Source organism: Xyrauchen texanus, chromosome 42 (assembly GCF_025860055.1).
Source record: "Xyrauchen texanus isolate HMW12.3.18 chromosome 42, RBS_HiC_50CHRs, whole genome shotgun sequence".
Lineage (NCBI taxonomy): Eukaryota > Metazoa > Chordata > Actinopteri > Cypriniformes > Catostomidae > Xyrauchen > Xyrauchen texanus.
The window spans coordinates 16,163,080-16,189,431 of record NC_068317.1 but is presented as its reverse complement, the minus strand read 5'-3'; the positions used below and the strand labels follow the sequence as shown (position 1 = coordinate 16,189,431).

The following is a 26,352-nucleotide window of genomic DNA, read 5'->3' as shown; positions in this document are numbered from 1 at the left end:
CTATGGTTAAATACTGAGAAAACGGTGACTCATGTTATTAACTTGTAATTGTTTGTGTGTGCAGGACAGCCCATGCTAGAACTAAAAGTGAAGCTGCAGACCAGGCCGCACTTGCATCCTGTCAGGAATCGGACATTGCCAGAGCTGTGGCCCGTGAATTATCTCCCAACTTCCATCAACCAGGTACAGTTACATAAATCAACAAGGATAATTTCCCAAAAGCAAAAACACACTCACTCAAACTAAGCTGAAAACTAGCAGCAAGGCTGGTCTCCAGCAAAACTCATCTGGCCAATGACAAGTTGCTGGTTAAGGTAGTTAAGAGTCCTGCGTGAGACACCAGTACACCTCCATCCCATGCTGGGGACCAGCATCCAAAAGCAAAATACGCTGAACAGCATGGCTATGCTGGTGCACCAGCCTGGACCAGCATGAAAATCGAAATGGCCCCATTAATGCCTATTTTTTGGATTTTAGGTGAGATTTGCCATCATCTGTTGCTGACTTAAAGGGATAACATTAGATTATAGAAAAGATTTAACCATTTAAGTTTTCTGAATTTTATCATAATAAGAACTTTATTTTCTCTAAATTAAGCTATCCATATTTCATACTTTACATTACAATGTTTGTTTAATTTTTTATTTATTTTGATTTCATTTTAATTTCACATGGTTTATTTGTATTTTATACAAAATACTGTAGATTTTTGGTTATTTGCCATAAAAATAATAATCAGATTAACAGTAGAGGCCAGAATTTCTGGCCAATATGTTCTGATCCCTTATTGATAGCAACTGTAGCCTTTCACAGCTGCATACTCATTAACAACTCCTGAGAGACTCCTGCAGTTTCCTTTGGGAATAATTCAGACAGCAGCCAAAGAATGTTCAAGCGCTGGTGTCCGTATCAAATAGAGAATGTTCTCTGGATAAAGAATGTAAGGCTTGTGAAGTGTGGCGTGCGTACAGCACATTGTAATCAGTAAGTGGATTCAGATAAGAAGTGGGCATTTGAAGTTACAGCTCTATTGTGCGTCTCACCTCTTATGGAAAGGGTCCCAGAAACACCTCTCAGTTTTCAGAATCAAGCCCCACCAAAACCACCAACAAACTTCTGCCAAGTGAACAGAAGGAGGTCACAGAAGAAAGGTCAAACTCACAAGGGGCCTAGTACATAGCCTTCTGCAGATCTATAACTGGAAATCACCTTCTAGTGAAGAGAGAGGATTATGTTGGACTGGATGTGACTGTGCCAATTAAAGTCGGCATGAAATGAAAATTCACCCTATCTATTTTCTAATTTGCATGTTATTGATCTTATTGTGAATGATTCATCCATGCATATGCTTTATTTTATTTTACCTTGTAATCTTTAATCAAAATATAATTACTCGATCTTCCGGTGAAACGACAGACTTCTCTCTGGTGACGTATGCAGGACTTCTCCAATCATTTAGTCTGCTTGAACCCCGGCCCTTTCTTATAAATACCACAACCTTGCATAGAGTTGAACGAAGTGTCAAACACATGTTGGTGACAATGGCAAGGTGTATTTTCAGCTGTTTTCCTTCAAAACTATCATTCCTTAACCCATACTTCCTTGTTACGGGTCAGCTGGCTTGAATTTATATTTCGAATGAGGAGGAATAACAGGGAATTTACAGTTTTGTTCGAGACATTTCATGCATTAATTGCTGAGGTAATCACTATAGGGCTGGGTATCGTTCAAAAATCGTATATATATATATATATATATATATATATATATATATATATATATATATATATATATATGTAACCACCTTTACATTTACTGTCAGGCAAGAATCCATCTAAACATGCAGGCGGAAAATTACATACGCAAATGAAGACATAAACACAATTATAAATGTAAAAATAATAATTATAATGATGATAATAATCACTGAAATATAAATCATGGTTCGAGGAGAACATGTTTTTGTATTATTTTATAAAAATTTTATTATTTAATATAGTTTGTATTATTTTACAGGCTGCAGAGTTGCGTTCACAATAAACTGCTCTGTGGAAATAAAGTGAACTGAACTCAAAGCACCTCCTGAACTGAGATGTCTGAAGTCATTTGTAGCACTCATAAAAAAAAAAAATCGGAAAGCAGAAAGAAAGTGTGAGATCCTTAGATGCGCGTGTTCCACGAGACTGCACGCCTCTGTATCAGCGCGTCATATATGCCCATATACGGCTTTTCTGTCATCTGTACTTAATAATATAATAAAGAATGTTTCTTCAAACGCTTGTATTTGTGTCTACGGGCAAATTATTTGTAATAATAATTTGATAATAATAATAGTCTAATAATAATAATAATAATAATAATTTAATAAATTAATGGGGAAACGAGTCAAATATCGTCATGACATGGTCAAAGGCATCAGCTATCGATCCCGAGTGTCACGAATGACGGTGAAGGTAGACACGGGACGAGGATCTAAACGCAGCAAGGTTTATTAAAAATAAAAGGCAACACAAAAGAACACGAACAAAGGAAACATCCACGATGGGAAAAGGTAAACAAAACACGAAAGGCAAACCAAGGGTTAACATAACACGGAAGGCATACACGGGGATAACTGTGGCGAAAACAACGATGGAAACATGGGAAACAGGCATCTACATACAACAAAGACCGACAGGGGAAAGGAGAAACAAACAGGGTTAAATACACAAACACAATGAAGACTAAACGAGACACAGGTGAGAACAATGAAGAGTGCAGGCAGTGAGAGAGGCCAGGAATTGTGGGAATTTGTAGTTTTACACACGGACAGTGAGACTCAGGGTGGACAACAGGGAAAACGTGACATCGAACGGGATCGGTGACGGGTGAAACGGAAAACACGGAGCAGACAACACGGAAACATGACATAAACGTGATGGGTGAAACAGAGAACATTGGGCAGACAACACAGGAACGTGACACCGAGATCATCGTCTGTTTGCTCAACCCGAATAGGCATTTCTCTTTATAAATTAACAAAATGTTCAGACAGTCTCTTGCAGTTTTTTCCGACACATTCAGGATCATTACTCGCTTCGTGTCTGCGCTTGCAAAAATAATATTTTAAAGGCTCATTATTATGGTTAAGTATTTCTCTGTATTGTTCATTCTTGATTGTTTAGAGGCAATTCGGTCAGTGCCTAAAATGTATCAAACTCGATACCCAGCCCTACTACTGAATAAAACATTTTAGATGCACAGCATGAGTAAGTGTTTTTTTTCCTTTATATTTAGAATATTGTGATTCAAAATGTTAAAATATGGTTATCATTTACTCACAAATTTTTCAACGGCTACAGCTACTTCTTAAGCAAAGACTGCAATGTGCTCATGTGTTTATGTTTTCAGTTTGACAAGAAATGTGTTGAGATCACTGCTCTGTTTCACTGATAACGTCTCTGACTCGAGCAGCATGGTGGCAGGGGTTTGTGTGTCCACGGCAAACACGCATTCAGATCTGCCTTAGTTCCGCTATGCAACACCCATATTTTCACAAGCCAATTTACAACCAATGGATAAACTCAAATCCCTGCCCTACATCTTTATTTTGTTCGATAAGCTGTTTCACTCGGAAATATGTCACAATACGGAAGTAAAGTCGGTCGGAACTTCTGTTTCATGCCGACATTCATCATATCTATAGTCGCCTGTGAGAGCTATTCAAGCACCATTAGGGAGATATCACTGAGCTAAGGCTTACTCAATTTTTTTGCTATATTTGCAGTCACAGTGACTTAATCTACACCCTCTATGATTATGATAAACTATAATCCATTGTTTGTGAAATCTAATGCCCGACTGTTAAACACACTGCCGTATTCCGGCCTGTTCAGTTGTGAAGTAAAACAGGTTTTGTAAGAATTTGTAATGTAAGATTTCATCTATTGAATTTCATTCTTATTGTATAGCCCATAGAAAGCAATCTGTAAGTGCAACAGGACCACTAAAATCTATCGAGATTCCTGTGTAGAAGAAAAAACACATTAATATGTAAATGGCAGGGAACTATTTTTTGTTGATACACCGAACTGCAGACCAAGACATGATGTATCAAACTAGATAAATTTAAATAGACAGGTTAATTTGTCTTTTTAGTTTGAGCACATCTTAAAGTTTAATCCAGATTAAGATTAATCCAAGAATATACAGCAATTTGTTAATGAACCTATAATAGTTGCCATTCTATTTAATGACTAACACACTTGTTGAGGTCAGAAGAGCCATGTGTTTATTTAAGATGATAAGTTTCCAATAAATGCCCCACCTACTACAGCTGCAAACTAGCCAGACACTCACATATCTACAAAGTCTGTTGGCACTCCTGTATGTAAATGTGTTGATTTATAGACGAGGTTCCTTTTAGAGCTGTAATATGCAGTATGTTTCCTTAAGTTTTGACATGAATGAAAAATGTCTCGTCATTTTTAAAAGATTTTGATCATTTGGTGATAGATTTTGATGATATTTGAAACTGTACCATATTTCTTTAATGGTATAGATATGCTAATTTGTAGTGTTTATATTGGACAAACATTGTTTAATGTAAATAATAACCCCTTTAGCATTTAGACCATTTTCTTAAGCTTTCCAAATAGACACTCACACATATACATTATCTTGAACCAACACTACAACCAGTTAAAGAACACTTTTAGTGCAACATCAAACACTGTGAAAAAAGGCACTACCTTAAATTTCAGCTTGTGAACAGAGGGACGTCAAGGGAGAAAGGTCAAACTCACAAGGGGCCTGGTGCAAAGCCTTCTGCAGATCTATATCTGGAACAATAAACTTGCAACAATTTTTTACATCAGAGGTCATTTCTGGAGTGGCACTTGCACTTGTTGTAATCGCGATGGATTTTACCAATGCACTGGATGAGATCAAATAGTGCTGTGATGTCATATACTGTAGATTTGTGTCTCAGAGTGAACACGATTACTTCCTGGTTTCACAGGACCAGAACCCATGCATCAGAGATTGTTTGCACAACACATAATGTGAAATGTGAACAAGTTTGAACTGATGCAAAGTGGGGTCACTTTTAGGGTACATGAACATTTGGAAGCAGCATGCTGATATCCAATGTGATCATGTTGGAAATGATGTGTATTACAGTGATTTTACAGTGGATAAGGGGTATTTTTAAGGACGAGCAACATGAAAAAACACACAGCCTTGAGTGGAGTATTGCTTTGATAAAACTATGGCAAAATCAATGTTTAAGTTAGATTTATTGATCAGATTAACAATCAGAATAAACAGTTATTTTGCCAAAGAAATATTGTTCATTAGCCAAACAGTAGGCTGTTTATTGTTGCTAAGCAGTGATGAAACATGCTAGGGATCGTTCACCCAAAAATGAAAATTCTGTCATCATTTACTCGCCTTCATACCATCCCAGATGTGTATGACTTTCTTTATTCTGCAAAACACATATTAAGATTTTAGAAGAATATCTCTGCTCTGTTGGTCCACACAATGCCATTGGTTAAATCATACCTTCTGAAGGGATCTGATAGGTATTGGAGAGAAACAGATCAATATTTAAAGGAATAGTTCACCAAAAAATGAAAATTATTTACTCACCCTCAGGCCATCCAAGATGTATCTGAGTTTCTTTCTTCATCAAAACAGAATTTAAGGATTTAATTTCAGGTGTCCTCCTTTAAACAATGCAAGTGAATGTACTCCATTTTTTGATGGTCCAAAATGCATATTTAGGGTGCATCAAAATAATCCATACGAATCCAGTCGACAAATAAAGTTCTTCTGAATCCAAACGACTGATTATTTTTAGAAACAAAATAATACTTATATACATCTCTGTGACGCGTGCTCATGAAAGGGATGACATAAGCTCGTTGGTAAGGTCACCCGTCACGTGGAGGAGGCAGGAAATGTGTCATTGTTTACAAGAGAAGGAGCGTTGTACAAAAGTTTAATTGACTTTGCTGTAAATTTTTATCTGTATAAGTGTATTGTTCAAAATGGTCGTTTTGGTGTGTGTATCCTGGATGCTTCAACCTTCAAAAACCCCAAAGAAAATGGATGGCAGGAACATTTTTTACTTTTCATAGATTGCCTATAAATGATCATGAGCGATTGAAGCTCTGTCTGGCGTATTGTGCTGATCCTGAATATCAATACACCCCTACCTACATTCTCTCAAATATTGGAGGGTATGCAGTGAACATTTTACCCCTGAGGATTTCAGACCATCGAAAGAAACAAAGGGTCGATATCTGAATTCATTGGCTGTGCCTGTGCTGTTTTTCCAGCGAACTCAGGTATATCAATGAGCTTATATCATCCCTTTCATGAGCACGCGTCACAGAGATGTATATAAGTATTATTTTGTTTCTAAAAATAATCAGTCGTTTGGATTCAGAAGAACTTTATTTGTCGACTGGATTCGTATGGATTATTTTGATGCACCCTAAATATGCATTTTGGACCATCAAAAAATGGAGTACATTCACTTGCATTGTTTAAAGGAGGACACCTGAAATTAAATCCTTAAATTCTGTTTTGATGAAGAAAGAAACTCAGATACATCTTGGATGGCCTGAGGGTGAGTAAATTATCAGCAAATTTTCATTTTCCTGTGAACTATTCCTTTAAGTCCTTTTTTTACTGTAAATCTACACTTTCACTTCAACATTCTGGTGTGGACATGACTTTCACATTCAGCCACCTTCTGGTTGGGGCTGTTCAATGGTGGAGAGCTATAATAAAAAAATACTTAAATAAATATTGATCTGTTTCTCACCCACACCTATCATATCGCTTCAGAAGTTCTGGTCACTTTTCACTTGCATTGTAAGGAAATACAGAGCTGAGATATTCTTCTAAAAATCTTTGTTTGTGTTCTGTAGAAGAAAGTAAGTCATACACATCTGGGATGGCATGAGGGTGAGTAAATGATGAGAGAAAATTTCCTTTTCGGGTGAACTATCCCTTTGATATAAAACTAAACTGTTGTGCATTCACAGGTGTGTTTACCCTATATCAGCTGGATGGCTTGGAACTCGACTCATCAGAACTCAATATTCACATTCTGATATGATCTGGCCTTATCTGCCTTATCCCTAGCTTTGCCTTGTTCTCTCACTAGCATAATATAGTAAACACACACTCGTAATTGACATTTCTGGCTTATGGCAGATTAGAGCAGAGGTAAAGTACAGTATGCCTTTGAAACACATCATGAAATAATGCTGCACTGTCAATATCGCTGTCATAAGGCCCCATCTGAAATCACTCACCCAACAAGGTTTAAAGAGTGACATTAATTGCGCTATATTTGGAGCGAGTGTGTCCTTTACTTGGAGCTAATATAGGGATAGTTGAAATGGTCAGGGGCTGGAATGACAGGGCTCTCACCGCAGCTGTCCATTCCTTCAGTCAGACTTTTGAACCCTTGACTGCACCTCCTCTGACCACTTCCCTTTAAATCACTCTGTCACTGCTCATCTCCTCAACGCAAGGTGCACAGATATCAGGTCCTACCCTGACCCCATGACCCCCATCCCCCCAACAATCTCTCTCTGCCTCTCTTATAGAGGAGAAAGGGACTAGTCGTCACACTTTTTACTCCAGTGAATGTTTCTCAGGATAGGTTTATTATTGAATGTCCTTAAACTGTACCTAATGTACCTTAAAATCTTGGTCACCTAAAAGCTTTTTAACATTTCTACTGTCATTGCCCATAAAAAAAATATATTGTTTATTGAAGTTCACATCTTGTAACAGCATGCCCCATCACACTATATGGGTGAGTAAAACAGTAAAAAATTATAAAACACAAAACAGCTCAAATATTAATAATAATAATTAAAAGGCAAAGTACAGAAATATAAAATTATTGTTTTGGACAGAAAATATTGTAATTAATAAATTATAGAAGTTTATAACATTTAAAACACTTGTGACAACTTGCCCCTACACAGTGTCTCGTTCTCTCCTTTCAGGGAACCAAGGTTACTTGAGTAACCGGACTCTCCTCAACCACCACAAGTGTGCAGCATCCACCTGGATGATGCAACGGCAGCCATAGTGCGCCAGTATGCTCACAAAACCAGCTATTGGTGGAGAGGAGAGAGTAGAGTTATAGAGCCAATTCATGGATGGGGATTATTAGGAGGCCATAATTGTGAAGGGCCAATGTGGGGAATTTGGCCAGGACACCGGGGTTACACCCCTACTCTTTATGAGTACTCTTCACTCTTTAAGTGCCCTGGGATTTTTAATGACCACAGAGAGTCTCATCCGATGGACAGTGCCTTTTTACTGGGTTCAACTACAGTTTCGCCTTCCAAAATGTCAAACAGCCATCAAGACCAGCACTCACTGAATATGATGCAATGGCAGGGTTTTCCCCAGCTTGAAATTCTTCATGTGTAGGATAATGGACCTAATGCACTCGTCAGTCAAATGAGCCAACATGGCTAATTAGTCGAGTTTCATTCCTAGAAAGGAAATTTGCTGACTGGGTGCCAGCACACTCTTTGTCCAGTTGACCCGTCCCAACTGCTCCAGGTGCATGAGCAAGAAATTTCTGTGCTTGCATGCCTGTGCCTCTGATTGAACTAGTTTAAGCCAATCGTCGTGATAATTTAATAAGCTCAGTTTAAGTGTAGCAAGCTCCACGTTAACACATTTTGTTGGGCCTCATGTTTTCAGCTATAAGACAAAGGCTGGCCTGCACAGTCGTAAAGCCTGACCTCAGGCCTACACACAGTCATAAAACCTTACTGATAACAACCATGCCAAAATCAAACAAAGGGAGTCCAAAACAGACTGCAAATCCCAAGAAGCCTTGTTCACTTTACACATATTTGTGAAATTCCAAAGGATCGATCTCTCAACTCCTACTTGATGAGGCGCACAACAGAACGCCCCTCAACCATGACATCATCGGGAGTGGAAACCACTGAGATCCATCTGGGCATCGCTTCCAGCAACATTGCGTGCCATAAATAGACGCAGCTCAACGCTGCTCTCAGGTGTAGCCTTGTTGCACAAGGAAGTAACGTACAACTTCAAACTGTGGCCATACAATCTCTATTTCGCTGGACAAGTTGAGATTACTCCGTATTCCACCAAACACTCGGAACGGATCCGAAGGAGACCACCAAACAATCCTCATCTTCATCTTTTTGCCTGCAGAACTGAAAAAAGAAGATTTCTCTTCCCTCTTCAACCGAGACGACTTTGCTGATTTCTCCGCCAGCCCGCCGAGAATCAGCAGCCGTACAGCCCACCGACAAAGTGAGGAAATGACCTCCCATCATCACCTGAGCCTTGAGGAACCGAGTCGGAGTTAAAGGATGGATGAACCCACATTCTACCTGCATCCTCACGTGATTCAAGTATGAGGTTTATGTCTGGGCAGAGATAGATTATTGGAGTGTGTTATTCTTGTGTATCAAGGTTATTGCTTGTACAGTTTACGGACCGCCGAGTCCACTCATTGCTGCTAATAATACTCAAGGTATTACTGTAATGTACTGTTATCATGAATGAGATTTGCTGTGTTGTAGTCCAACCATGTTGGACTGTTGTGTATTTCCACCATCGCAGGTGTGTCCAGAGTTTATCCATTAAAGAACCAAAGACCCTGGGATGGTTTACGAGCCGTTCACTGTCTCTGAGTGATAAACTAACAGTTGCTTTCTCTTCCACAATCGCGAAACCAGTTTCGGTGCCACCACTCTGTTCTCTCTTTCTCATACTAAACACACACACACACACGTGAAACATACCCACAAACACATTTGTCTAGTAGATAATTTGGTGAAAAAGTTTTTCAGCTTTGTCCTGAAGTTATTGTACAAGCGGAGATACTCGGTAAACAGGCAGATACCATTATCCGGCATCCTCCACATACAAGGCCATATTTTCTCGTCGGAAACCTTGTGTGACATACACTCATGAGAGTCACGTCTGTCATTTTGTGTGTCACTCCTTACACACACACACACACACACCCCCACATACACCAATTCACACACATACCTTCCTCTCATGTGTTATAGGCGTATTTTGTTACCATATCTAATCATGTCACTGTTTAGTTTGTAGTTCGAAGTCAGAAGTTTATTGACTGCATTGTATTGATTATTAATTGATTGTAAGGGGATTTATGGAAAGGAGGAGGCGAGAACCGGCTTGATAATATAAATAATAGTTTATTGAAGAACTAAACAAAAAGACAAACACACAAAGGTGTCGGACAGCTGCCCGTAAATCTCTCTCTCTCTCTCTCTCTCTCTCTCTGCACTGCAGCTTCCAGTCAGCACTTATCCCTCTAGGAGGCTTGATTAACCTGATTAGGGGCCAGGTGTCACATTTATATTACTGCATCAATAAACTTTGTTATATTTCAAAGAGAAGTGTTTTGGTCTGTTTTGCATACACCTGTGACCAGGCTTCATTGTTTTCCTTTTGAATATCGATGCTCTCCGGACATCGATTTTCTTAAGAAAGAAATCCTATATTGAGACTGTTATGCTGTCTGGTTATAAGTCCCTGATTCCAGGGTGGTGCCCCGGCGATATATATCCTTATTAATGTTCTATAGATTTTAGTAATTGATCTTTATCTTTGATGAATGTTGAATTTGAAGGATCAGTAAGCTAGTGTTAATTTTAATCAATGTTCCATTGATTTTAATAATGAATTATTATCTTTGATAATAATTCATATTCTATTGGTTATCTTTGACGATTGTTGATTTAAAGGATTAAAAAGCTAACATTGATTCTAATCAATGTTCTATTGATTTTAATAATTAATAATTATCTGTGATAATTATTAATTACTGCTAATAAACAAACCCGCTCCTGAACGTAGCGCACAACAATTTCGTGAATATATGAGGAGCCAAAGACAACCCGAACGTAAGACCTGGAATTGGAATGCAGTCCCCTCATATCCATTTTTCAGGTAGATAGATATACAAACCAGTCCAGAGGTGCAGATATGAGACAGTATCTGCCTCTGAGACACCATCTTAAAGACTTCTTGATTATCCGATTCAAGGGGCTCAGGTACAGGATGGGCTGCAACCCAACACTGTTCTTGACGATTAGAAAGTAACGGCTGAAGAAGCCTCTCTTTTCTTTGCCTGTCGGCATGCTTTCTATCGCATCTTATCTGCTGCGAATTTGGCCAACTTTATTTGGTTGTGACTGTAACCTTGACCAACCGTTTTGGAGATTTCAGTCTTTCCCTATTCAAGTAGATAGGAGCTGCATTTTTAATGCCTCTTGAATCCATAGAAAATAGCTGTACAGGACTGATCTTTCCTTGAAAGGGTCTTTAGCTTAGTGAGCGCATTTCACACCACATTAAAAGAAGTTGCGCACATTGGTTCTTCCATCATCGTGGCAAATTTGGAAGTGAGAACGTGATCAAGTTTATAAAATAAGGGAAGTTCCAGATTTTTTTATTCGTATAATGCTTTTCATGACACATATGGTTGTAAAGCAGCTTTACAGAAAATGATGAATTAACAGAAATGATGCTGTTAGGTCTTAAAGTCCTCATTGTGTGGTTTTAATGAATAAAGTATTAAATTAATGACCGTAGTTCATCTGAAAGTATTCTTTTACATGTACAAACAATGGTAGAGCTTTAGTGTCAGCCACATTCATGTTGGGAGTAATTGAGTTGTGTCTCTTAAATGCAGATGAAAAGATTTCATAATCCTTCTCATGTCATAAGAGAGCCTTCTAGATCTTGTTCAAATGCCTTGTGCCGATTCTGAACCCATGTGATTCTATTGCGACACTTTTTTTTGGAGTTGAATTTCACATGACAGTTCTTATTATATATTTTGATGCCTCATCATGTTGTTATGAAGTCTTCTTTTAAGGTAACAAGTATGGCCCAGTATGTTTTTTTAAATATCAGTCATAAATGCATTGCACAGGTGCCATAATCTAATCCACAAAAGGACTGGATATGATTACATATCTCTGTCACAACTTCAGAAGATGATGTTTTTCCAACCTCTTAACTATCAAATAAATACCTCTTCAGTAGTTTGCAAGTTATTGTAATCCTGCTTAGAGGATAGTGTAAACGTGTGTGGCTTGCTGTCCTGGGCAAAGGGCTCATGACTTGAGGCTTGACCTGAGCTCAAATACCCCCACAGACTTTGATATTAGTTATTAGTAAATAGATAGGAGGAGAAAAGGGAGATGGAGGGGTGCCATGTAGAGGTAAGCGGCTGTTAATATATGCTTACTCTGGTGATGTGATTGGTCGGATTAAATGACCTTGCTCCTCCCGAACCTAGTTTATAAAACTCCATTTTAGTAGTTTGCAAGTTAATGTAATCCTGCTTAGAGGATAGTATAAATGTCTGTAGCTTGCTGTCCTGGGTAAAGGGCTTGAGGCTTGAGGCTTGACCTGAACTTGAATACCCCTAAAAGATGTCAGCAAAATGGGACAGCAAGCTGCTGTCTACGGATCCTTGTGTATGAGACAAGATTAAATATATTGCGAAGTCTCTTATCTAATGTCGCTTGCTTATTTTGTGTGAGGTAGGTAGAAGTGCCAAAGAGAGTGAATTCAGGTTGAAGGACTGAAGGGACAGTGCCGGTATGGGCATCCCAAGCCATGAATGAGGGATCCCATGATACAAATGAACGAGAATGGCTCACGCTGTGTTCGGACAGGGAATCAATTACAGAAGATAGATAGATAGAAAGTTAGGGAGAGCCCTTAGCATGATTGTGTTGAAGGTGTCTGCAATGCCCTACCACGGGGTCACCCCCACAGTCTGGCAGAATCCTGAACGGAGGTGACCTGATCTGTTTTACTCTATTTGATAAGGTATCTGATTGTCTAGTTGTCTATGATGTGGTGGTCTGAAATGGTGGGATGGATTCTTGGGTAAAATTTTTCCATGGTAGTGAGTTCTGAACATCGAAGGAAGCTGAAGAAGGTGGGGATGGCCATTGCGTCTAGTGTTTTTGAGGTGTTTGGAGATATTTAGCCCCGGTGAAGGGAATTTGGACATTAGATGAGCAGGTCGATGGTGAAGTAGCCTAGTATTGGTTCTGGTGGGTTGGGATTGTGAATGACCTTGATGAGCAGTGAGATCCTGGGATGGCTTATTGTGGGGGAATTTTTTCCAAAAATGTATTTGTGGAAGAAATGGATGCTTAGGTACTCTGTAATAGTACCGGGGTGAAGGTTTTTGGTTTTATTGAGTTGTGAGGCGAAGGAGGACACAGAGAGGAGAGAAAAATCGAGAAATGGCAGATTGTACTTTAGGTGGAAATCTTTGAAGCATTTCCAAGCTGTCCGAAATCTTTGTAGGGTTCAGGGGGAAATGGCTTGAAGAATAGAGTCCTGGGGGGTATGGAGAAAGAGTCTGGGAGGGTGACATCTTGGAATTTCAGTTCTGGACAGGGATTGGTGTCGGGTTATCTTCTAGGGCCAAGGCACTGTATCTCTGGAGGAAAACAAGAAGGAGTCAGCCATATGGATTATTTAGCCTGGAATGTTCCTGCTTTAATTATGGTTAGCTGAGGAGAGATTTGGGACAAAGTTCACTTGTAGATGCAACCTCACTCAAGGAATGGGTCTGGAGTAGGAGAGATTAAAATGGTAGAAGGGAGGAAGATAAAGTGAAGAGGGGAATGAGTCTGGAGGGGGGTTCACCAGCAGAGGCAAACTCACGTGGGAATCCACTGTAGTGTCCCATGGATAAGAAGGAGAAGAGGGATGTAGGTTAGCAGAGAGAATAGGTTACATTGAAAAACTAAGGCATCTGGAACATATGTGAGGCAATGTCAGGATACTTGCTTGCATGGCATTTGTGATATGAACAGGCTAAATCCTCAGGTGTGGGATCACATGGTATTCAATGGTAGAGCATGTGATTCATGTGAGAATGTTTAAAATTAATTTACTGAGCTCGCTTGAAGCTACGAGAGACGTGATCTGCATGACATAAGATGTAGGATGAATGGGATGAATCCACAATTTTTAAATCATGCAGCAATTAAGTTGTATGGTCAAGCTTGTAAATAAAGTTTGTGATCAAAAGATTCGATCAAATATAGAGAAGACTGTCTGTAAAATAATGTGATAGATTGATTTACCTGCACGAAACGTTTGTCCTGATGGGAGGAGGGAAAGATATGTTATAGTGTAGAGCTGAGTGGAAGTTTGTTGCAGCGCTTGCTTCATGTTATCGAGGCTGCGCAGCGAAGCGAGCTCAAATGCGGACAGGAGACGAGTTTGCGGAATGAGTATGAATGGGTTGGGACATGGCTCGGGATTCATCTTTTGCAGAGCCGAATTGGCTCGTGTCTGCTCTGAAAGAGTCTGTGTAAAACTGCGGTGTGCTGTGTGATGGTCAGAGCGAGTGCTGGGCTGTTTCACATGTATAGAAGCAGCCAGTTTGAGGAAGCAACTTCATACTAAGCGAATGGAGCATAGAAAGAAAGAGCAAAAATTGAACACTTAACGTGGTGGCAGTCAGTACTGCTAAAACAAATGAGATGCTGTGGCAGCTTCTGTTGAATGATGAGATTGTTTGGATGGAAGAACTTTCTGATGAAGTTGCATCCGATGGTCCGAGTCGCTTGCGTGTGTCTGTTAATGGGGAATGGGTGGGGACAAATGCCGGAAGACTTGACGCCATGTAGATGTAAGTGGCTGTTGATATAAACTTAATCTGGTGATGTGATTTGTTGGATTAAATGACCTTGCTCCTCCCGAACCTAGTTTATAAAACTCCATTTAATATAGAAAGTTGTGAGGGTGCACCAAAGGATATGAACAGACAGTCTGCCATGCCCCCATCTGCCTTATATGCCTTATGGTGCCAAAATATGCCCAGGATTCTCAAGAAACCCCCAAAACAATTAAACATATTATTATTTTTAAAAACATTGAAGAGAAGGGAAGGGGTTCGTGATTACAGTATTTCAACCCCTTAAAGCAACATTTGTGTTTATTATCACAAAAAATTATCTGGACCCATCCCTCCTTTTCTTTAAAAAAAGCAAAAATCAAGGATACAGTGAGGCACAATGGAAGTGAGTGGGATACATTTTTTGGAGGGTTTAAAGGAAGAAATATGAAGCTTATAATTTTATATATAAAAAACACATTAATTACATTAATTCTTCTGTTAAAACTCATGTAATATTTGAGTTGTCTAAATCTTTGTTTTCATCATTTCATAATTTAAGGGTTTTAGGGTGTACAAATTATGTCGTCAAGGCAACATATTTGTAAAATTGGACAACTTTACACAGAAAAGGTTAGGAAGCAATTTTATTTTAACTAAAATAATGTTAACATGCATATTTATCATTTGTCTTGTTTTTAAGATGTTTGGTTGTGTTTACTGGAAAGCAAGACAATAAAAATGACTAAGAAAAAGATTTCTTTGCATTATTATTGATTTAATTGGAATGCATGATTTAATAGAAAGAAGATTTTATTGTATAACAGCAGTGTAAAATGTAGTTTATGTGCATGTTATTTATTATTATGTTTACACTAATATTTAAGTATGGTGACATCCCTCACTAGGCTAGCAGTCTTCCACTTTCAGAGTCTTGCTTGAGGATTAAAAAGAGATAAAAGCAATCTTAGAATATTATTACATTAATTTTAAGTTGCTCCGCAACTAGAAGATTAACAGTTGTTGCCGTTGGTTAGAGAAAACACACTATACACAAAGACTTGTAACATGAGACACATGGCTGGATTTAAGGGGGGCATTGATTCCCTTTGATAAGATAATTGCAACAGGATTCTGATCCGACAGAATGAAAAAGAATGGATCCCTGTATGAAGCGTGTTCTCTTTTCAAGTTATTGTGATAAATTATGTTCTGAAGATACAGTACTTTAAGCCGTTTAAACATTAAGAATGCCCTCTTGCTCTTTGCAGCTGGCCATTATGAATGCCAGGGATGTCATGTGAATTAAGAATTCCATACTGCAGTTAAATTGTTTGGGCTTAAGCTAATTGTAGCCATTTGATTTCTAGGAAAGGACCTTATTCACAAAAGTGCCATCTTTAATTTTTTATGGGAATGAATGAGAGGCTGTGAGGGATAGACTAGACATACAGTCTCTTCAACACGAGATTTAGGCTGTTAATTGACTTTGGATGTATTTTTGAAATATTTTGGGGACGTATTTATTGAAAAGATGTTCATTTATATATATATATGACATGGTTTAGGATATGTATAGAATAAAGCAATGACATGTTATTTTTGTAGTGGTGCTTTTGATTGACAGCCAGATTAAATTTTCCCTAACTTTCCCCAATATGTTTCCTCACAGGACTTGACTATATCAAACAAAATTTCAGTGAGCAGGTGGAGGAGATCAAAGAGGAAGCACCGAAGGAGGAGGAGAAGAAGCCTTCTGGCAGCCCTTTTTATCGCCGTGGCACCACTCCCACCCACTCCCCTGCCCAGATTCCAACGCCATCACCCCCTCAATCCCCTCAGAAGAGCGAGCCCACCAACCCCAGTGTCACCCGGAAGATAAGCAAAGACAACAGCAGTATAGCTCGAAAGATAAGCAAGGACGGTACTAGTGTAACACGAAAGATAAGCAAAGAAGAGAGAGCTTCAATTGTGGCTGAGATCACCAAAGTAACCACCTCTCCTCCTGTACTAGCCATTAAACTGCAGGAAGTACCCCCTCCAAAGCCCTCCAAAGCACCTGAGCCCCTGCGTAAACCTGCAAGCACAGGTAATGGACAGCTACATACTGCTTATCACAGTTATTATGTGAATCCGGTGGCAAAGATCCCACCACCAGAGGAACCAGAGGATGAAGAGCCTGAGATGACACAATCTAGCCTGGCTAGGATGCCTCCACCTCCTAAAATGGTCAGGACACCCACTCCCAAACAAGAGCCTAAGATCAGGAAACAAGAGTCTATTAAACCAAAGAGTTTAGCAGAATCCAAGAAAGCCAGCTTAGAGATTGCCATTGAAAAAGTGGAGGAAGAAAATGTAAGTGGTAGCATAAGTTTTATGATTTGTTTTAAACAGACTTTTACAGATGTAAGGGTTATGGATGGTTGCTTTCATTGTTGCACCTTGTGTCTTTTTTAATCAGGGTCCTAACTCAATTTTGGTTGCCATGGTGATGCTTTTGAATATTGGATTGGCAATCATTTTTGTCCATTTCCTGACATGAAAGAGTACCAACTCAGGTAGGATTGTGTGTGTGCGTGCTGTGTGTGTGTGTGTGTGTGTGTGTGTGTGTGTGTGTGTGTGTGTTTATTTTTCTTTCTTTCCTTTGTAAAAGGATAGTTTGGGATTACTTCACACAAATTTAGGCCATGTCTAATACAGTTTTCAGTTTTGCAATGTCAGTTTTTTAGAGAGTGAAAGTCGCTGTTCTAGTGGGGATGAGAGATGTAAATGTAGCAAGACTATATATATAAATACATACTCTATAAATATAATATAATACAATTTTGATTTTCTTTTATTATCCTAAACATCTCTTAGATGTCAATTCACTAAAACTTTGAGCCACTTTTGCGTGTGGTATTTCAGCGCCAAAATTTACTAACCACCCACAGCATAGTTTAAGAAGGTGTAATAATCCGCACTGAAATTTAACTTAATGTGTCCGTATATGTTTCATGTATGCTATACCTCAAGACGTAATCCTGTATTATGGTTCATCCTTTAGTGATGTTGGTTGGCAACACACACAGATGTGTCAATGACCTTTATGAAATCCAGACGGCACCAGGCAGTGTCCAGCATGGCAGAGGGAGCTAAAGAATCAACATATGTGAGTTTGAAACACAGAGCGTAATCATTGCAAATGACTTTGTCAAATGTCACATAGCTCTGGCAAAAGTTGAAGAGAGGAAAATATTTTGGGGGGAAAATTACAGTTAAAAATGGAAAACAGGAGAAGAGAATGCTCTGTAATGTCATTCATATCTACTAATGGAAAGCCTTAATATCTGATATGTGCAGCCACTCCATAGGCCTCTGGCTTCTGGCAGAGACTTTACTGAAAATGTTTGATGATGCAGTTTTATGTGATGGGCAAGAACAGCTGCCTTACTCATTTACCAACTGACGTGTAACTGGGAGATGCACTTGCAGTGCCAGAGGAATGCGTTCATGGGACTTTGTCGCAGTAGCAGGCGCTCTTGGCCAGAGTAAACCAAACACACCCACCAGTGTCACTAATCCGTCTTACATCCTGTAATAACCCACCACAGTTTCTTCTAGCATCTCCTGCATTCTTCTCAGAAGCTCTTGAGTTGATGCTCCCTGTACTGTACTCATCACATTTGTTTTGTTTTTTCGTGTACTGTTCTTTCTTTCATTTATGTTTGTTAACCTCAATCACAATTGTGTTTGAATTCAACCTAGATATACCTGTCGCAAATCCCACTTTTTGTGAGTTTTGCTATAAAGGTATAGTTTTCAAAAATGAAAAAGAATATATTATTTATTGATAATGTGCAATATGATAAAAGAATTTATGAGTAGAGAGTTATATTTTTCACCAATCAGGAGCTTTGCAGTTCTTTCACATTTGTTCTGGTATTCAGTCCCCAGTTGTTACATTATATGGGGTAAGTTGTCACAACAGACACTTGTAAAATTTAACCCATAAAAGATTTTCAAGGTAAAAACAATTATTGGAACATCAGAAATAGAATATTATTAATTATTTTATAAAATAATTTAATTTAATATTCTAACTGAAATTGGAAAACAGAAGTTGTAGTTGCAAAAATTACAATGTATGCACTACATATGACAACTTGGCTCATTTAAAATTTGACAACTTGCCCTGACCTGACCATTATGAAAAAATACTCTTGCCCAAAGAATGCAGTTGAAAATCTCAATATTCAAGACAAGGAAAAACATAAGCAGAATTCAAAGGGAAATTGAATTAAACATTTTAGCAAGACAAACATGAATAATAGGGGGAGAAGTGTTGACAGGTATTGGGTATGTGATTGCCCACATTTCAGTGGCCAAGCCCACACAGATTATGGCAGAACCAAAATCAGAAAGTCTTATAAAGTGTGTTATTTATTGAATTCTGGGAATTGTTTGTCATGTTAATGTAAATTACGCATATGCCATTATGCATGCTATGTTGTGGAAGAGTTCTTGTGCTTTAAATGTCAGGTATGACATGCGACTGCAGATGTTTTGATGTGGAACTTCTAAAAAAAAATTGAGAGCTTGCTTGCATGTTTGTGACCTTGAATTCTTGGGATATCAAAAGTCCGAAAGCATTCAGTGCCACAGTTGGGGTGGTGCTGGAGGAAGTAGGATGTTGCCTTTAAAAGTCTTTATCAGTACTTCTGTTTACCTCAAAATAAATTAGGAAAAGGAAAATGATGATGAAGAGATGAAGTCTTTGTCTTAAAACTGTAGGATGCAAATTCTGACTGATTGAATCTTTGGGAATTGACTTTAAATGTGCCACTATATTGTAAGTGTGTTTTGTTTTGATTTGTTTTGTTATATCCTGATCATTTTACTTTTATTTGTTATTCTGATCATTTGTGCATTTTCCCTCTTCAGAAGGTTTATTAAAGATTTATTTATTATATATAGAAATATAGATATTGTTTTTAGTGTTTGGTTAGTGTAAAGGGGCTTGGGAAAACTACTTGTAGTTTTTGTTGCATGGGGTCTTTAAAATGCACTAATGACTGTTAATATTACATTCAAAACAACTGTTCTGAGGGAAAATATGCTGGGGCATAAAACTTACACTTACTAATGTTTTATATATAATAAGGCATATTGTTCAAGCATTGTGTTTTCATAGAAAGAGACTCAAAAACTCTGATTCAAGGGTTTTTTAATGCATTTCCCTATATTTTATGAATATTGGGCATTGATCAAAACATTTTGCAGTGCAATGTGTATGGGCCCTTTCATATATTTTCTAAATGAGAGATTTAAGCTCTTATGATAACAGGGCAGAGTAAGGAATTATTTTTCTAAAAACAAATGTTGCACAAACAAAACAAAACAAAAAATATTTATATATATATATTAAAGGTTTATTCTATTTATAATCATTTTTACAGAGCACAGCCATTACAATAATGAATTCTATTATATTTTTCTATAGAAGTGCACAACTGTATTTTGTCAAAAGTAGTATAACTCTTTCAAGCGTACATGACATCAAACCTATATTTGATTCAACGTCATTTTTAAATGTTGAGAATCAACAAGATGCAGGAATTATTCTTTGAACCATTCTGTTACATTAGACATTATATATAGCCCCATGTTTTTCTGTAATTTGAAAAGTTGTTTATCTGTATAATAAAAATTGTTATGCCTTGTAAGTCTGGTCTCTTTATACCGCTACACTATTTATGTATGTACACTATTTTTCCCCTTTGTCATGCTATTAGAACTATATATTTATAAAAAAATAAAATGTTTCTAGGTTTGTTGCTCGCTAACTGTTTATCAGACTGGAAAATTTTCATTTTGCAGACTTTATCAGTCTTGTGTCGTAACTGATCTTTTCAATACAATGGTGGTTGATTAAAAAAAGACCCAAAAGTACCTTCTGAAGGCATACAATACATCATTCATGAGAAATATCCTGAAAGGTAATCTGTCAGTGAAAATCTTGACGTCCATTGCTCATTCATGATCACTATGAGAGAAGCTTGTTCACAGTTGCACAAGTTCACTCAAAACTTATGTAGTTTTTAACACTACACAACGCAAGTTCTCGTGTGAGAGCATGTTTAAGTATTCAAGCTTTGATAAACCTCCACAGCCCCCTGTAGCACCACATGGTTTTTCACTTTTATTGGTTCATTCTGTACTAAATGCAGGTTACAGTACAGCGCATGTTGCTATGAATACTCTAGCTGTTTAAAATACTTTCAGCGTTTCACTTTTGCATGACTAAATGCAGACATGCTTAGCGTGACCACCATGCTACAGAATCAGTTTCACATATGTAATCTTAAACGTCTTCAGAGGCCAAAGCTGTGCACCTTTTAAAAAGCGAAAATAACGCGGTTGCTGAGATTGTATTAAGATTAGTAAGCAGTGAAGGGATATGGCTGGTTATGTGTTTTCCTAAAACTAGAGCTGCTAAGACATTAGCTTAGGCAAAATTACCTTTTATGTTTAGCTTATATCATCAGCATCAATGCATCACTCTGAATAACTGTTTTAATAATGTGCTGCTATATACGTGTATACTCTAATATACTGTAATTCCAGATCTTTTTAATAACAGTTTAGCTTTGATCATTTACATTTGATCATCCTACAAAGAATGAAAGTTCATGTATGTAGTGATTCACAATTTGCTCTTAATTGTAAGCACTATGACAAACTACTATGAAAAAAAACACAAAAGTCTGAGCAGACTTGGCAAATGACTCATGTACTGGTAGTCAAAACAAACCTGGTTTCTGCTTTCCCACATAAACAACTGTCACAATGTAGAATGCATCTATCTGGATTGTTTTGTTACAATGTACAACATCCCAGATTGTTTATAAATTCAGAATGGGCCAAACATATTCTGGTGGATGGATTTCATACCCTAACATGTACATGTTTATTCATAATGATTCTTGAATGTAGTTTGCTCTATTTATATAATGCATGGCATTTGAAATAATCCACTGTAATTTAAACAGGGACGTGCTGACAAAGGATACATTTTTTTCCTTTTTTGTTTTTTTTTTTTTTACAAAAATTGCATTATCTGTGAATTTATTTAGTGGATTTCAATGATAATACACACTATTAGATAAATATATTATAATTAAATCAAGGGCTATATATAAGAGATTGGTTACTATAAATCATAGTTTATGAAAAATTAGATTTGTCTTAAACATTGGTTTAAATGTTGATACATAGGAATACAAATCTTGGTTCTTTGTTCCCTTTAGATATGCACACATATGAAATGAGAAGTGACAGAGCTGTTACAGGAGCTCGGTCTGGCTTCAGGCTCACTGGATTACTATGAAAAATCAAATATGACAAGTTGCTCTCCTTTTTAGAGAAAAAAAAATCAAAGCATGCCTACATTCTCTTCATGTCCTTGTGTACATAAGACCTACTGACCTTAATTTATTCAGGTCCTAACCAAAGAGATCCCAAACCTCATGCAAATATTTCAAAACAAATATGACATTTATGTAGTGTTTTTGCATAGAAGGATACAACGGGGCCAAAGGCACAAATTAGCTTTTATTCTGGAGACAAAATGTATCAAGAATTAATACATTTCTTTTTATTGAATCTTGATGGAGCAACAACATTTGTGTGAAAATAAATAATAACAGAAGGTTGTTTTGATTCCAATTTTTTTAGAATTTTTTTAAAGGTGTCAAGGGGGCTATTACCCAAAGTGTGGATTTACAGTGATATAGTGTAGATATTGGTACAATAGTTCAAAAATTGTCAACTAAGGCAAATACTTTTGAAACAGCAACAAGCCTTTTTGAGTAACAAAGTAAGATCATACTTGTTCAAAATATCCTGTAAAGGATTAACCATTTCCTGTTCATTTCTATCACATCTGACATTTCATATCATCTCAACAAATGAATCTCCATTGTGATTGAATCAATCAATATGAGTCCACTTTGAACATTCTTTATAACAAATCTATTTGCCCCAATTAAGAAAAAAAAAATGTATGGGGAGTCTTTAACCCCTGCAACAGCAGGCAATCACCTGGACCACAGACGACTGTTCCCCAGGAGAAGTGTGAGGAAACTTTGGTGTCCCACCTCTCACTCTGTTTTAAAGAGGATGTTTTGGGATCACACATCATACTGCACATTAGGAAAAATGACCACAGCACCAGGAGAGTGGACGTCACCAAAGCTTTATTGTTTGGTATAAAGAACATCTTTTCCATTACATTCAGCCTGTTAAAAAAGGGAAAACACATATTTGGATTCAAATGAAAAAGGAACTCCTGTGTGCCACCTACATCCCCCCACATGAGTCACCCTATTATAATGAGGAGATCTTCTCTACGTTACAATCTGAGATCATTCAGTTTCAGTCTCTTGATAATGGGGATCTGAATGCAAGAACAGGAAAGGAACCATATTATATTAGTTCAGTTGTTTATAAGTACATTATTAATAACACAAATATACATCAAAATAAATGTTCCACTAAACCACATCAGAACTATGACAACACAAAAACAGAAATGGAAAACAAGTTTTGCAGCTCTGTAGAAGCCTAGGTCTCTACACAGTGAACAGCAGAACAAAGGGTGATTCTCTGTGTCTATTTACGTACTGCTTCTCTGTAGGCAGCAGCAGAGTCGACTATGCCATCACAGATTTAGACCAAAAAGGATCATTTACTTTGGTGATGCCACATCTACCTTTCTCAGACCACTGTCATATTGTCATTAGTCTGAACAAGTCAGCCAGTCTTCTACCATCTTCAAATCAGAAGTCTAAACTATATCCCCTCCCAACCAGATTCTTCTGGAGAAAAGACAGTCCAGCCCAACAGTGGCAGAGCTAGGGGGTGGCCAGGGGTTGCCGTGACCACCATGGACCGAAGCCTGGCCATCCCAATGGCCACCCCACTCGCAATTGATGTTTTAGTCATTTTTTTGGTAATTTTTTGGAACAATTTAGTTCTTTAGAGGTGAAATCATCTCTGTACAAATGTAAAATCTTAACATGTGACATCAAGGTCTCCAAACCTCTCTGTCCCGGGTGTCATTGTATCCACATATGACAACAAAGCTCAACAAAATGGAGGAAGCAATTGATAAAAATTCATTCTGGGAATTGGGGAACAACTTAAGTCCAAAAAAAGAACAAACCCAAATACCTGGACAGAACATTTTGGAATCCTTTATATACAAGATGAACAAAACCCCTCCTAAAAAACTCTGATATATAAACTACATAACCTGGAATGTATAATAAAGGGTCATTTAAATCATTTGGACAGCCCCATTTCATTGAAGGAAGCTCAAGAAAAGATGAAATCCCTCAAAAATAAAAAGTCTAGTGGATCAGATGGAATATGCAATGAGATGTTGAAACATAGCAGCCCAAATATGAGAGAAGCCAGTCTCAAATTATTTAATTTGCTTTTAAAATCGGGATACTTTACTGAGAATGACAAATTTGACCAAAATAACTACAGGGGCATTACAGTGTGCAGCAACCCAATATCTCCAAGAACCAGGGGCGTAAAAGTCATTTTAAAAGTTTGGGGGACACAGATGTCAGTAGGTGGCTCGAACAGGCCCAACACTTACAGTGCAGTATTAACATATTACAGTATATATTAACATACATGTATGAATAAAGTATTATATTATACAATTATTTACTTTTAATATTTGATGATTCAGTGACCATTTCTGTTGATGCCAGAAGATGGTGACAAATGAGTGTCTTGTGTGAATTGAGTTAGTCACTGAATCAATTGTCAAAATAATATTTTAAACCTTTAAATTGTGTATGTCTACAGACCTACAAAGACACGTTAGTAGAGGTTTTAAGCATAATAAGAACAAATCAAATCTATAATTTCCCTACAGTTTGTGAGCTGCTGAGCATGACTTTTATCATACTATTAACAATGATAGTCTTATAATAATTCTGAGTTTCAATAACGTCTGTATATTTTCATGTATAAAAAAAGCATGTCTACATATTCACTTCAGTAAAATGAATACGTAGAAAAAAGTGTTCTATGAACACAGCAGATCTATTTATTTATCTACAGTTTGTCGACAGGACACCAACATAGAGGTAAAAAACAGGAGCTGATAATACAAAATAGCTTTTATATTTAACACAGATCTAATAATCTGCTTAAATTGGCAAAAATAACCTATCAAACTATTACCTCACAAACATAATGTAAAAAGTATAACTTCATGAAGACTCATGTGCTGATATAAACTCTGCTTACAATGTGTGCTTAAAAGAAGGATTGTCTTTTGTTTTCTGCAGTGCATTTCAAGTAATGCTGCCAATCAAGAACGAAATGCCGATAAATGTCATCTCTATATTATTAATTTCAATCAACATCAATGCAAATAAAACCATGACTAAATGAGCATTGTTGGAAGCAACATTGTAGAAATGAACTGATCCGCATTGATTAGACTGACTGGCGGCCTATTACCTAAGGGTTGTTTCAGCTCAAGAAACTCATCTGTGATTTACTGGACGGTCGCTCAATCAGCCCAAAGTAAAAAAAATAAATAAATACTGTATACATATCCACCATTTGGACTTGGTATGGGTTTAGCTTGGAAAAGTGCGGGGGACAAAAACCACCTTATTTAAGAGCGAGAGGGACATGTCCCCCACGGCTGCTATGCCCTTGTCAAGAACACAAGATTTTACATAATTGTCGAATTGGATTCATGCCAAAACAGAGAACAACTGATCATATCTAATTACACGAAAGGCTCAATGTTTGAAAATTGCTGCAGTAGTTAGGCATTGTCAATCAACATGGACAAGTCAAAAGGAAGAGTCTTGAGGACAAAAAATACATGTTTACACTCAGGGGAACAAATCTTAGTCATATCACTAGTTTTACTTATCTAGGTCTGACAATTGTGGCCTCTGGACCATTTGAACTAGCAGTAAAAGACTTAACAGAAAAGGTTCGGCAGGTATATTATAGCATAAGTAAATCACTATATAAATTTAACCTCCCTAATAATTTATGGCTGAAAGTCTTTGACAGCATCATCAAACACATACTTCTGTATGGCAGTGAAAACATTCACCTATCAGACTTTCCCCCAGAATATCACCATCGCAGTGTTTATACACAGAGCAGCACACCCAGAGAGTGACTCTTTAAAGTATTTAGTGGACAAACACCAGCTAAATTAATCAATTCAATTCAGGCAGGCAAAATTAAAACAAATACAAAACACGTCTCAAGAAGAATATATTCATTATTGGCAAACCAAGCTCAAAGTAGTAACCAAATGATCCTATTTCCAGATAAGACATAAATTGCCATAAATTGGCATAATATCTGACCAAAATGAAAGACTACCATCACAGGAAGCTTCTGACAAAGTATGGTGTGAGTGAGCACAATCTGGCTGTAGAGACGGGTCGGCACAGACAGAACTGGAGAGAACAGACTGTGTTCACACTGCACTCAAGGAATCATAGAGGATGAGCTACACTTCCTCAACGAGTGCAGTAAATATGAGACCACCAGACACACACATTTTAAAGTCATAGGACAGATACTGCCTAAATTCAGCAGAGTGAGTAATG

General features: G+C 37.6%; 1 protein-coding gene across 2 annotated transcripts in view; it reads left to right on the top strand.

The window, feature by feature from the left end:
* The window catches only part of jph1a (junctophilin 1a), a 47,546-nt gene extending 27,150 nt beyond the window's left edge, over window positions 1–20,396 (top strand). Inside the window, exons 3-7 of one of the 2 annotated variants that reach the window (XR_007969472.1) lie at window positions 65–183; window positions 16,374–17,056; window positions 17,163–17,259; window positions 17,748–17,852; window positions 18,044–20,396. Coding sequence is in view for 1 of the 2 variants with exons in the window: in XM_052115382.1 (XP_051971342.1) it covers window positions 65–183; window positions 16,374–17,056; window positions 17,163–17,243 (883 nt within the window). In the remaining variant the exon portion in view is untranslated. Of the gene's footprint in view, window positions 1–64; window positions 184–16,373; window positions 17,057–17,162; window positions 17,260–17,747 lie in introns of both variants that reach the window. The other variant, XM_052115382.1, reaches the window with a different exon arrangement.
* The last annotated feature ends 5,956 nt before the right edge of the window (window positions 20,397–26,352 follow it).